General features: G+C 40.9%; 1 protein-coding gene across 3 annotated transcripts in view; it reads left to right on the top strand.

Moving 5' to 3' along the window:
• The window catches only part of TMEM131 (transmembrane protein 131), a 111,620-nt gene that overhangs the window by 50,642 nt on the left and 48,871 nt on the right, over nucleotides 1–12,107 (top strand). For 2 of the 3 annotated variants that reach the window (XM_054973399.1, XM_054973401.1), the window contains exons 4-6: nucleotides 4,769–4,840; nucleotides 6,389–6,512; nucleotides 10,234–10,350. In XM_054973399.1, coding sequence (XP_054829374.1) covers nucleotides 4,769–4,840; nucleotides 6,389–6,512; nucleotides 10,234–10,350 — 313 coding nt within the window. The remainder of the gene's footprint in view (nucleotides 1–4,768; nucleotides 4,841–6,388; nucleotides 6,513–10,233; nucleotides 10,351–12,107) is intronic. The other variant, XM_054973400.1, reaches the window with a different exon arrangement.

The following is a 12,107-nucleotide window of genomic DNA, read 5'->3' as shown; positions in this document are numbered from 1 at the left end:
CAATGTTAATTCCTCATTAGTTTCATAAACTAGTTTTCTAAGGGCCTGATAAATGAACCGGCAAATAAATTCTTAGGCTCTGGGCTATACTTGCTGTCCCTGATATTATGCCAGGGTGTTCTGCTCTGCTTGTGCCTAATTTCAAACAGTAAATATTTTTCGTTGTTGCATTAAACTGCACCCAGGTGTTTATTTCAAGAGACCAGATTCTAAGTCCCTTACCAACTGTTGAGTCACCTAGTATTGCAATTTTTCTCATCAGTGCCAAGTAGAGTTGCAGCATGTCACCACCTATCTGAAAACATTGAACATTTGTAAAGACTGCAGGCTAATGCTGATTCAGTTCTAGTTGGGAGCCTTTTCACGTTTATTCTAAATGAATATTCTGGCATGGCTTAAAAGGGACTGTTCAGCATAAGGGATGTAGCCCTGAAAAAAAATCCAGATTACGAAATCATTTCTATAAAACGGGGCTGCTGGATATGGTAACAGTTTAATTTTGGCAACGTTTGCAGTCTTTTGTATGCAACGTATTATGAAATACATTATTCGTAGGTATTGTAGGGATGGATGTTTGTGTTAGTACAGTGACTAAATTGTAAGGGAGGATCAATGCATGTATATTGATACACTATACTTAGAAGATCCTTCTCAAAAAAGCTTTCTTTTGACTTAAAGTGATGAAAGAAAATTGACACTTCACTATTATCTCTGGAAGTGCCATCCTGGATAAAGATGGTAAAGTATTACAAAAAAAGTGCTCTTAACTGCTTAAAAACCTCCTGACCAAGATTTCATGCAGTGGGGGAGCTGTTCCAGAGCTACCTGTTGTCAGCCATAACATTCCTTCCCTCTTTTGCTGCCAGTTAGAGAAGACACACTGTAGTGAGCTCTTCTTTCCAGCCCATTCAGATTGTCATGTGGTCATCTGAGGAGAGAAGGAGAAAATCTGACAACTTCATGGCAGATAAGGCCTTGTTCAAAAAGTGCCCTCTGTATTGTCTGTCTTGGAGAAGGGCATAATGTTGAGGACCGTAAGCACTGCCAGGTCTTCACGCCCAAGGCTTGCACTGAGAGAGCTATGTGGCTTAGGGCTATGTTACGAGAAAGAGCCCCCTCCAAGCTCCTGCAGTCTGGCAGCAAAATCTACCCTAGCAGAACTTAAAGATCAGTTGGATCTGACACAGCCGGCATCCCCAGATTTGAGCGTCACTGGAGCCTTGTGTTTGATGGCCTTGTGTCAGATCTGCCCTAGATGGACTTCAAAAGACACACTGGGACCAACATAGAGACATCTATCTTGTACACCAACAGGACCTCTCTTGGATCCACACCTGGAAGGGTTGGGTTCACCCAAGGAGAGAGCTCCCAATCGTAACATCTCCAATCCTCCTCCAAAAAAGGCAAAGACAAAGTACTCGGGTAAACATAAATCTTCTTGTTACCTGAGTAACACTGAGCCCAAACCAGTTCCCAAAGACATCAAGGTAACTGAAATACCCTGCACTCCGTTGGCCTAATTGAAGTCTCCTTACATGGGTATTTGGAAGATATAATGTAAGTCATGCTGGCATCTGTGGGTCTACCTTGATGTTATATGGAGAGTTTGTGTTAAGTGGTGCAGGTAGAAGGAGTTAGAGGTTATGAAGATGACTTCATCTCAAGTCCTGGTACCTTTCAAAAGATGACCTGACATAATGTCTTCAATCAAATATGATCCAAAGATAAGAGTCTGTGTTCGTTTCAGTGCTTCTGCTGTTTGAGGGGAGTACTTTGGCATCTTCACATGAATAGTTTCCTGTGGAGAGCATCATTATATGGTCTGCAGGTCCTTCAAATTTCTCTTTGACATATTGTTGGAACTCCTGACAAAGGTATTTCTGGTTGTATCAACATCTGCAAGGAAGATCTCAGAACAGAGCCCACGATTACACGCTTTCCATAAAGACTAGGTGGTAATAAAGACATAACATTGCTATGTTTTCTCAGCTTTTATAGCTTTGGGGCACAGGGTATAGTATAGCCCTCAGCTGCACCATCATTGAATGGTCAAACATAGCTTTTCAGCATCCTATTCAGAGAAGGATGTCCTCCTTCTCCAAGTGAGAATGTAACTTTGGGCTTACCTAGAGGGTTAATTCTACTGGGAACATAAAGGAACATAAAGGACATCCTTGCCCCACTCTGTTGTTAAAGCGGTGAGGGGGCTGAATATCTTTTATGGAGTATCTTTGGAAGCAGGGCAACATGTGAATATCCCTCTTTTTACATAAAACACAAAATTTCCCTGCTCCTAAAGTTCTTCATACTTAGTGGTTTTCCACTTTGTACTTAATTGTTTTTGTGAATGTGGTTAAATACCTAAGTAAAGCTCCATTTTTAGACAGTAAGTTTTCAACTGCTATGGGAATTTCTGAACTGGAGGAGTATGCCACCTGGTGGAGGATACCAAAAATTTCAGCCTGGTTCTTGCCTCCTGGCCCAGCAGAGGAAGCCTACCTGTCAAGGCAGTCCTTTATTTTCCCAGCAGAATTAAACCTCTTGGAAAGTCCAGAGTTACATTCCATGTCATGAAACAATTTTGTTCTATCCAGTACCTACCAGCACTTGCTTCTGGAAAGTTCTGGGCACTTAATCTGCAAGTAAGAGATCTTGCTTAGTATTCAATGCATACAGCAAGTCTTCCCAAATAGAAATCAGTTTCACAATTGCTCGTGTAAGCGCCTGTAAATCCTGTAGTGCAGATCCCTTCCATTTTAATTGTTACAACAAACAATAAGAAAATACGATAATTATAATGCTGGAAATAAGGCTTAAATCCTCCTTGGGGGGTGTGGGCCTCGCCAGTGAGGGCGTCTGAGCCAGAGGGGGGCACTGCGGCCAGGGTTGCCTTCCCGCCTGCCTGCCCACCTGGAGGGCCCTGAGGGGGTTCCCTTTAAGGCCTCGAAGCTCGGGCCAGGCCGGGCCGGGCGTCGGCCCGCCACATGTTGGGGCGGGTAGGTGCTTCCTTGCTCGGCACTGCAGCTCCTCCTGCTGCTGGTGGCAGCGTTGTGGTGCCGGCGAAGTCCGGTGCCTGTCCCACTGCTTCGAGCTGCCGGGGATCGGCCCTGGCCTCGTCTCAGCCGCTGCTGTCGCGGGGGGCAGTCCTTCCCCGCGTGGGCAGTCCTTCCCCGCCCTGCCACAGCTGCCTCCTCCGTCTGTGTCCCGCTGGCGGACCTCGTGGGGGCGTTGGGGCGTGGGGGGGCTTCTGCGCCTGGACAGGGGAATAATAAAAAAATATTTTATGTTGGTCCAGCCTGGCATTGGGTACATTAGCAGACCATATATAAATAATACCTTTGTATCAGATGTCGTCATATAAGATGGATCGCCGTTAGCTGCAAGAAATCAGAGTGCCATTCTTTGTATTCTACCTAAATCATGCCCAATGGGCCAGTCCATTCCTTGTATTGGTTGATGGTGCTTGAAGTGAAAAATTACATCTCATCTTTTGTCCCTGTAAGGGCCTCTCAGAAGTGTATTTAAAGGCTACCATGACATGTGTGTTAATTTTTTTAAAAGTGGCTATGTTGCATTGAAGGGCCAGTTCACATAGCCATTATAGTTTGTTCGCCAAATGGAATCTGTATCAAGTCTCCACAAATGTTAGTCCTTGATTGTATTGTGAATTTATTCCATGGTCCATTCTGCATGTAATTTAGACATGGTCTAGCATTTTTGTGTGATCATGGAAAAAATTCATCCTATCTTTTACAGATACTCATTGTTGGAGAGTGATAACCACAAGGGCTTTTGGTATAAAGGTATTATGATGAACAAATGTCTTTGCTAGAAGTGGTTCAGTAAAAAAATTCTTAATAGCTTTTATACCTCAGTCTAGGGCTCCTCGGCCTTTTTTCAACCTGTGGTCACCTTTGGAATTCAGACACAGTGTGTTGGGCTGCCACAGGAGGTCAAACCACCCTCAAAATGTCAGGGAGGGAGGTTATATATATCTCTAATGCATAACTCTTCAACATTTCAGGAGCATCTATGCTTAACAGAATACCTTTTAAAATGAACGCATTATCTTAATATTTCATTGCTTACACACAGTTTAGCTTCAGTCACAGAGTAAAGGTCTGCACAGCCAATCAGATCTCCGTTCAGAAGCCCCGCTGGGCAAAAGCTACATCTGGCCCCAGCCACCTGCTAAAAGCATTTGGTGGATGCCAGGAAAGATCTTGGTGGGTGCCACAGTGCACACGGGCACCACATTGGGGACCCCTGCCTCAGTGCATTTTAAAATCACCTACTAAGAATTATCTTCCAGTGAACTGTGTGCCTAATTCTAGAATGTGTACCCTTTAATTTAACCCTGATTTGTATATAAACTACTTCCATTCCAGTGCAGAAAATTGTTACTTTGCTATCTGTACACTGTGTCAAAAGAAGCTAAGAGAGAAATAAGTTCTACTGATTTGTTCATGGATGGTTATATTAAGCAAACCTCCTAAGAAATGATCAGACGGCCACTTTTGATTGCAAGTCCACCTAGGCATGGACTGCATTGCTCATGTTCAGTTGCTATCTCGTCCACTGTTGATAAATGTTTAGTACAAGGAGAATACTGCTGATAATCTGTACTTGTTGGAAAACTTTACTAGATTTCCTTTGTTAATGGCAGTGATCTAGTGAACTAATAATATAGTGAGCACTGGGCATTCATATAAACATGATTTAAAAATAGTTTCTTCATTAAATTTATTTACACACATTGTTTCCCCAGCAGTGTATCTATGTATCGAGGGAATTGCAGACCAATTCGGTTTGAGCCACCAATGCTGGATTTCCATGAACAGTAAGTTGGAAAGTTTTCGCTACTTAATAGTGCCAGTTGATATTACAGTTTCAGAAATAAACTCTTATTTGAAGAACCTCTTTATTCAAAGGGAAGGAAAAACTGATGTTTGCTGTTAGATGCCCAGAACCATAACTGCCTAAGCAGAACATTTCATGTACTAAGACTCGCTCTGTTGGCTAGCCGGAATGTGATACAGCTGGTTTATAAGTGGATGAACACTACTGTAATTCACACTATTAGCAAGTACATGCATTGAGTTTTATCCAAATTCTGTGGTTTTGTATTTGGAGGAAAAAAGCATGTAGGGAAGTAGGTGGATATGTATTGGACAAAGGATGCTGTTTTTTCGGTGAAGAACAGCTTCTTTGGTCAGAGAAAGCTAATATAATACATTTTTCTAAGGAAGTTATAGATAGATATTATACACATTTCAAATCTCAATAAATACAATCACATATATAAATTGGGGGAACAGGTTCAGAAGTAAATGGTTCATACCAGTTGTCCCATTCCATTGAGTGAGATGAGCAGACAATAAAGATTTGTATTAACACAATTCACTGAATCAAGCAAACTCTAAATTATGTTTTCTACAAACAAACTGCTACTACCATTACCATAAAATTTCATTTTCTCTAGTCTACAGTTTATTACAAGGAAGTTGTATATTTGAAAATATCAAAATCTGAATGGACTTCTCTTTTACAAAAATCAAAGAGAGGCTCCCAGGTAATTAAAAAATAGGGCCAATGAATTTGGCTGTTGCTTAATCTAATCCATTCCATCAGTTTAGAATGTTTTGTTATCTCTCAGTTGTTGCTAACCTATGTGTAGAATGAAAAAAAAATCATGGATTCACCAGCATGCTGATAAACCATCACCTGCTCAGGAAGCACTCAGACATCAGCAAAATAGGTCACATTGCTGCAACTTCACATAAATAATTTACGTTATTATTTATCAGCTGTACATATACTGTTTATTTTTAGTTTTAATTCTTAGTCATTACTTTAATGTTGTAAACCCTGGTTGTGTCCTGTTTTGCTTTTTATTCTATTTTATGTAGTCTGTAAAACGGTGATACTATTTTATGTGTCTTGCATGTGAAACTGTTGGATATGTTTTAGAAACCAAAACAATATATGGCCAAGTATATTAGAATGAGTAACAGTTGCGGGTCAGACCAACTGTAGGCTGAAGAGACCTTAGATTCCTGATATCCTTAACAAATTTGCTCTTTCTTTTCCTGGTGCAGAGTATTTTGGTACATCTGCATATCAATTCCTGTCATTCTTAGAGTCTTTTCAGCCAGTGCAGTCGGCTTGTTTGTAGCTTAGTTTTCTTGTTCTCTGTATTTACAGAAATCTTTATTACAGATGAGGAAGACTGAAACTCCTTGTGCATGTGCAAAAGTTACAACTTTTCCATGCAAATTCAGGCAGATTCCCCCCCCCCCTTACATCTAGAATTTGGTTGTAGTTGTGGTGATAAGCAATTTACAGAACATCTTAAATATATATTTTCCTGTTCTTTCTTTCTAAACAGGCCAGTTGGGATGCCAAAAATGGAAAAAGTTTACTTGCATAATCCCAGTTCAGAAGAAACTATCACATTAGTATCGATATCTGCAACAACCTCACATTTTCATGCATCTTTTTTTCAGAACAGGGTGAGTCACCTTGGTCTGCTGAAGTTGATTTTATTACACAGACAGGCTTGTTTCACTCCAAGATCTCAATGATTTAAATAGCTTACCTGTAAATGCAAAGCTTTAGCAAGATTGTGCTAAATACAGTTCACTGTGGAGGAGATGTATGAAAAGTAAATGTCAAAGGGCATTACTGTGACTAGCAAGATTTCAGGGGATACATCCTTTCATCCTACTCTACACGTTTCCTTAAGTGTTGTGCACTTGCAACTTTAAATACAGGTTTACAATGCCCTAGAGACATAGGTTGACCTCTGTAAATACATTCTAATCTGGATTGTGCTGTCAATTTTATGAAGCAAAAGCAAACCCATGGCCTTCAAGTATACCCAGCAACATTCCCTCCTCCCAAGTTTAACATGGCCTGAAAAATATTTGTTGTGGACTGAAAAGCTTGAACATCATACTGAGTTTTTAATTGGCCCTGCTAAATGTTGGTGAACGTATTGTATGGAATATAATGGGGCACAGTTCAGAGCTAAACTCATAGTTTAGAAGATTGGTTTAGAAGAATTTTCTAATTAAGTGCTGTATCCACTTCAGCAAACAGTTCCAATAAGAAGTTTCTAGTTATCAGTCAGTGGACCAGTTTCCCATTCATGGAGACAGCATCACCCAACATGCTAAGAAAAAGCTAACCAAAATAAAAATGTCTCCACTGTAAAAAATAAGAGTTGGTACTGGATGAATGTTTTGAAGAAGACTATTTCATAAATATGGTGACACAACTGAAAACGCACTGTCTTCCTCAACCCCATTCCAGTTGGGGATACCTGGAGCAAGACCTCTGTTGAAGCAGTAGTTCTTGAGAAGTAGTTATGTTCCTGGTTCCCAGATCATTCAGGGTTTTAAAGGTTAAAACCAGCACCATGAGTTTTGCCTAGAAACATTCTGGAATCCAGAGCTAGCTTTCTAACACCTGTGTAATATGGACAAATTGGGGCATCCCTGCTACATTTTGAATAACTTAGTTTCAGGGAATTCTTCAAGGGCAACCTCCTGGAGAGCATGTTAAAGTAATCTAATCTCGAGGTGATTAAAGCATGAATCATTGTGGCCAGATCATCACTCTAAAAGATGAGCTACAGTTGGCATGCCAGTCAAAGCTGGCAACAGGTACCACATAGAGAGACTATGAGCCTGTAAGGTCAATGCTGTTTTAGTAGGAGTGTTAACCCATCTCAAACAGGCAATAATTGTTATGCAGCATCAATGAACTCCCAACTAGCAGTAACTTATTTTTTTTCTGGATTCGTATTTGGTTTATTAACCCTGTGTATTCATGAGTAGTTGTCAATAACTTGTTCCGGTTTCAGTATGATGAAATTTCAAGCATGTTTTTATGAGGTGGTGTTTAACACAGTTTCTGTAACATGTCACTCTTATTTTAGACACTTGGCTAGAGCAAAAGACATGAAAAGATCTCATGTCAAACTGCCTGTTAAAATGAGCTTACCAAAGCAAATAGCAACAAAAAAGTGTTCTTAGTTAGGCATTTGTCGCAGCACAACTGACATTAAGTGAACCCTGGTATTATTATTGCTCTTGCCCTGATCTGGTTGTTCTAAAAGCTTGTCATCATCACTTGAAAGAGCCCAAAAACCCAAGAGACGATATCTTTAGTGGACAGGGGAAGGAGTTTGGAGAGCTTACTGATTCAAACCCCTGCAGGTTCAAATAAGAAAACTGATCACATATAATCTCTGAGCCAATTAATGCATTTCCAAACATATTTTACTATGGGATATTTGATTCATGGCTTGCAACTAGAAACTTTGCAAATAAAAATGGCAGTATTCTGGCATAGCAGATGGACTATATATTATGAACTTCAGCCCAAGTTCTCTTATAAGGAGAATTGCAGCAACAAGCAAATAACAAATCCGTGCATGTTTTATTTTTCAGACATTTCAGTCATATTTAAACTGGGGTGGATCCTATTCCTATCTTTCCACTCTACTAAGCAAAGTTTTTAAAAAACTTTTTTAAAAAATGTTAAATTTTTTTAACAATAAGTAACGATAACAATAAACAAAAGCAACAGTGTAATTACGGAAAGAACTTGAGGTATCCTGTGCTGTTAGCCACAGCTTAGAAAGCCTTTATATTAACATAATCAGAAATATGTACTGCCGCTTTAAGAATGTCCTCATGGAAATTGTAGTTCAACACTCCTTCCTAAGGAGAGTGGGACATTTGCGATTTTTACTGCATCTCTTCCTGTTTTAGTGTGAGCATAGTACCCCTTTTTCTGTCTTTGTTTATAACTTCTTCATTCTCTCAAGCAAGGATGGAAAGCCATCATGATTTTTTACCACTTGCACATCAACAGATGTAGCTAAATAAAGATAAATCCACTTTGTTTGAACCATGTGCGCTCAATTGCTTTAAACTGTAAGTAGGAATTCCTTAAGAGGCTAGATTTAATGGAAGCACATTGAAACTTTCCAGGATCAACTTGTAAGTTGCTCCTGGAATAGTAAAAAATCATGATGGCTTTCCATCCTTGCTTGATTGCTCTTGGAATATATCCCGTATTATAACATCAGTTGATATCACGTAGTGCTGAAGCATAACTTACACAAGAAAATACAACATGGAACTTTGAATTTTTAAAATGCTAAGAACATTGTAACAGCTTATATAGCAAATGGAACAGACAGGTATCACTTACTAGAGTTTGTATTCAAATTATTCAAATAGTCAATAACAGGTAACCAGTCCTCCAGAAAATTTGATTGAAAAACATCGATTCTGATTGTATAATCCAAGCTGTAATTTTTTCCATAACATAATGGTTCCAGATTTTATTGTGCCACATTTTCAATGATGAGGGTTAGGGACTCTTCCAGACTGTGGTTATAGTTGCACTGAGCAAAGTTTATTAAAATACAGAGTGTCCACATGAAACCTTTGTAACTTTGAATCATAGTAAATATTGAATGAAAACACACATAGTAATGAAGTTTGGTTCACTGAACAAAATATAACCAAATGTTTATTTAACATTTATTTTTGCATACAATTATCCAAATTCCACTTCAACTTGAGCTCCCCCCACCCCATCACCTGGAGATGTCAAGTCAATACTGTAACTACAGGCTTGCTCAATGTCATGTTCTAACTCTCACACAACGTGCAGCTTTTCAGATGCCCAGGAAAAAAAAAATTGAGATGCTTTACCAATGCAAAAAAATCATGGTATGTGACCCCATTCAAAAGCTGTACTTAAAGTTGTAAAGGTTTCATGTGGACCCCCTGTGTTTATAACCCAACTTTCCTCTCGGCTGAAGTTTGAAGCCTTCCTCCAACTTAAGTGGCTCTTCTTCCAATGGGCCACTTAAGTTGAAGGTTGACTGAATATAACTTCTATTTTAAAGATTTTGGGTAGTTTAAAATGATGGCTAAATCTTAGTTCTTTAATGCCAATCTTTAGAATCTGGTCTAAATTATCAAATGAAAAACTTCAGAACAGGTACGTTTAAGCTAATTCTGCTGAAACACATACTCTTTTAGTTTCAATGGGATGTTCATATAGGGCTTTCAAATATACCTTCTTCATTGTTCGACATTCATTCAGAAATATTTGCCTTACTGAGCACTTGACCTACTATGCTCCTCACCCCCAAAGAGCATGCCATGTTAAGTCTGGTGCTTTTTTCTTTTGTTGCTTGCTTTTCAGAAAATTCTCCCAGGAGGGAATACATCATTTGATGTAGTTTTTCTTGCAAGAATGGTGGGAAATGTAGAAAACACTTTATTTATTAACACATCTAATCATGGGGTATTTACTTATCAGGTAAGAAGAAATGCAATTTTAATACTTTCTAAACTGTTGGAAGTCAAAGGGAAAAAATTATCGTTTTTGCCCTACACATTGTCTTAATAATTTGTAACCGGTTCAGGTTTCAGCAGTTGTCTGTGAAGATGAGGCCGTTAGTTAAATGGGCAGTATTTCATGATTAATATTAGATCCTGTTCAATTTTTTTGCTTTCTTGGGTGGAGTTTACTAATGGGATAAGATGTCATTCAGATGCAGCATGCTTATAGAATCTGATGGTGTAAGATTGCAAGAATAAGGGCCACTTATTTATTTATGTTATTGATAGTCCATCTTTCTCACAGAGACTCAAGGAGGATTACACAGTGTAGATCAATATGATTAATGGCTGGAACATGCAGTACACAATTTAATAAGATAAGAATTGCAGAAATTTGAAAACAAGCAGAAATCTGATATAAAGCTGAAAACAGTGCTGAAACAAAACATAATACCAGTAACAACAGAAACAATAATAACATGCACTCAGAGCAGTTTACAAAGTGTGTTATTATTATCCTCACAACAGCCACCCTGTGAAGTGAGTGTGGCTGAGAGAGCTCCAAGAAGCTGTGACTGACCCAAGGTGACTCAGTTGGCTTCAAGCGGAGGAGTGGGAAATAGGGCTGTGCATGGGTGGGGATATTCAGTATTCCCGCTTCAGAATACCCCCAAATCCGAAGCAGCAAGCCGCTTTGGATTCGGGGTTCGGGAATCGCTTCAGTATGCTCCGTAAAGATTCGGAGCATACTGAAGTGAGGGGGGAACTCCCCACCACCACCACCCACCCTCCCTGGGGCAGCCCCTCTACCCCCACCCCCCTGGGGAGATCCCTCCACCCCCCACCCAACTCTGGGGAGACCCCTCCAACCCCCACCGACTTACCTGGTGGCAGGAGAGTCATCAGCTGGGCAGCGGGCCTCTGCCACTGCTGTGGTGGCGGCGGTGGCGGCAGCAGAAGCCAGCGCGGCCTGGAGCCAGCTGGCTCCTCTGCCACCGCCGCACTGCCACCCGAGCCTGCGTGGTGGTGGGTAAGGCTGGAGCCGCCTCCTCCAGCTCTTCCTGCCCCTCAAATGGCCATGGCGTGCTGGTGGCTGGTGACCATTTGAGGGACAGGAAAGGGCTTTCTCTGCCTCCTCCGGCCTTTCCTGCCCCTCAAATGGCCGCCAGCCACTAGCACGCCACGACCATTTGTGGAGCAGGAGGAGGCGGCTCCGGCCTTCCCCACCACCCTGCAGGCTCGGGCGGTGGCGGGGTGGCGGCAGAGGAGCTGGCCTGGAGCCACCGCAAGGTAGGTGGGGGTGATGTTTAAACAAGCCCCGAAGCTTTCCGAAGCATTTCCAAATGCTTTGGAAAGCTTTGCTTCAGTATTCCGAAGCGGGAATACTGAAGCTTTCTGAATCGTGTCTGCTTCGGGTAACTTTACCTGTAGTGAAACCCGAATAGCACAGCCCTAGTGGGGAATCAAACCTGGTTCTCCAGATTAGAGTTCTGCCGTTCTTAACCACTACACCACTAGTGTAGTGTCTTAACCACTACTGGGTGACATACTACATGGCACAGAACTATCCAACAGGAGATACTTACAGCAACAGATAGTATATACTGTCCCTTTCCAGCATATTTCTCTGAACTGCTTCCTTACAACACAGTCTTATTACCTGTGTTAAAAAGCCCTCCTGCATAATTCAGTTTTGCATTGTTTGTGGAAATCCAAGAGAGTGGGAGGCTGGGA

The sequence above is a fragment of the Eublepharis macularius genome, chromosome 3 (genome assembly GCF_028583425.1).
Source record: "Eublepharis macularius isolate TG4126 chromosome 3, MPM_Emac_v1.0, whole genome shotgun sequence".
NCBI classification, from domain to species: Eukaryota; Metazoa; Chordata; class Lepidosauria; order Squamata; family Eublepharidae; genus Eublepharis; species Eublepharis macularius.
The sequence above is the reverse complement of the archived record's forward strand: the minus strand, read 5'-3'. Positions and strand labels throughout refer to the sequence as shown.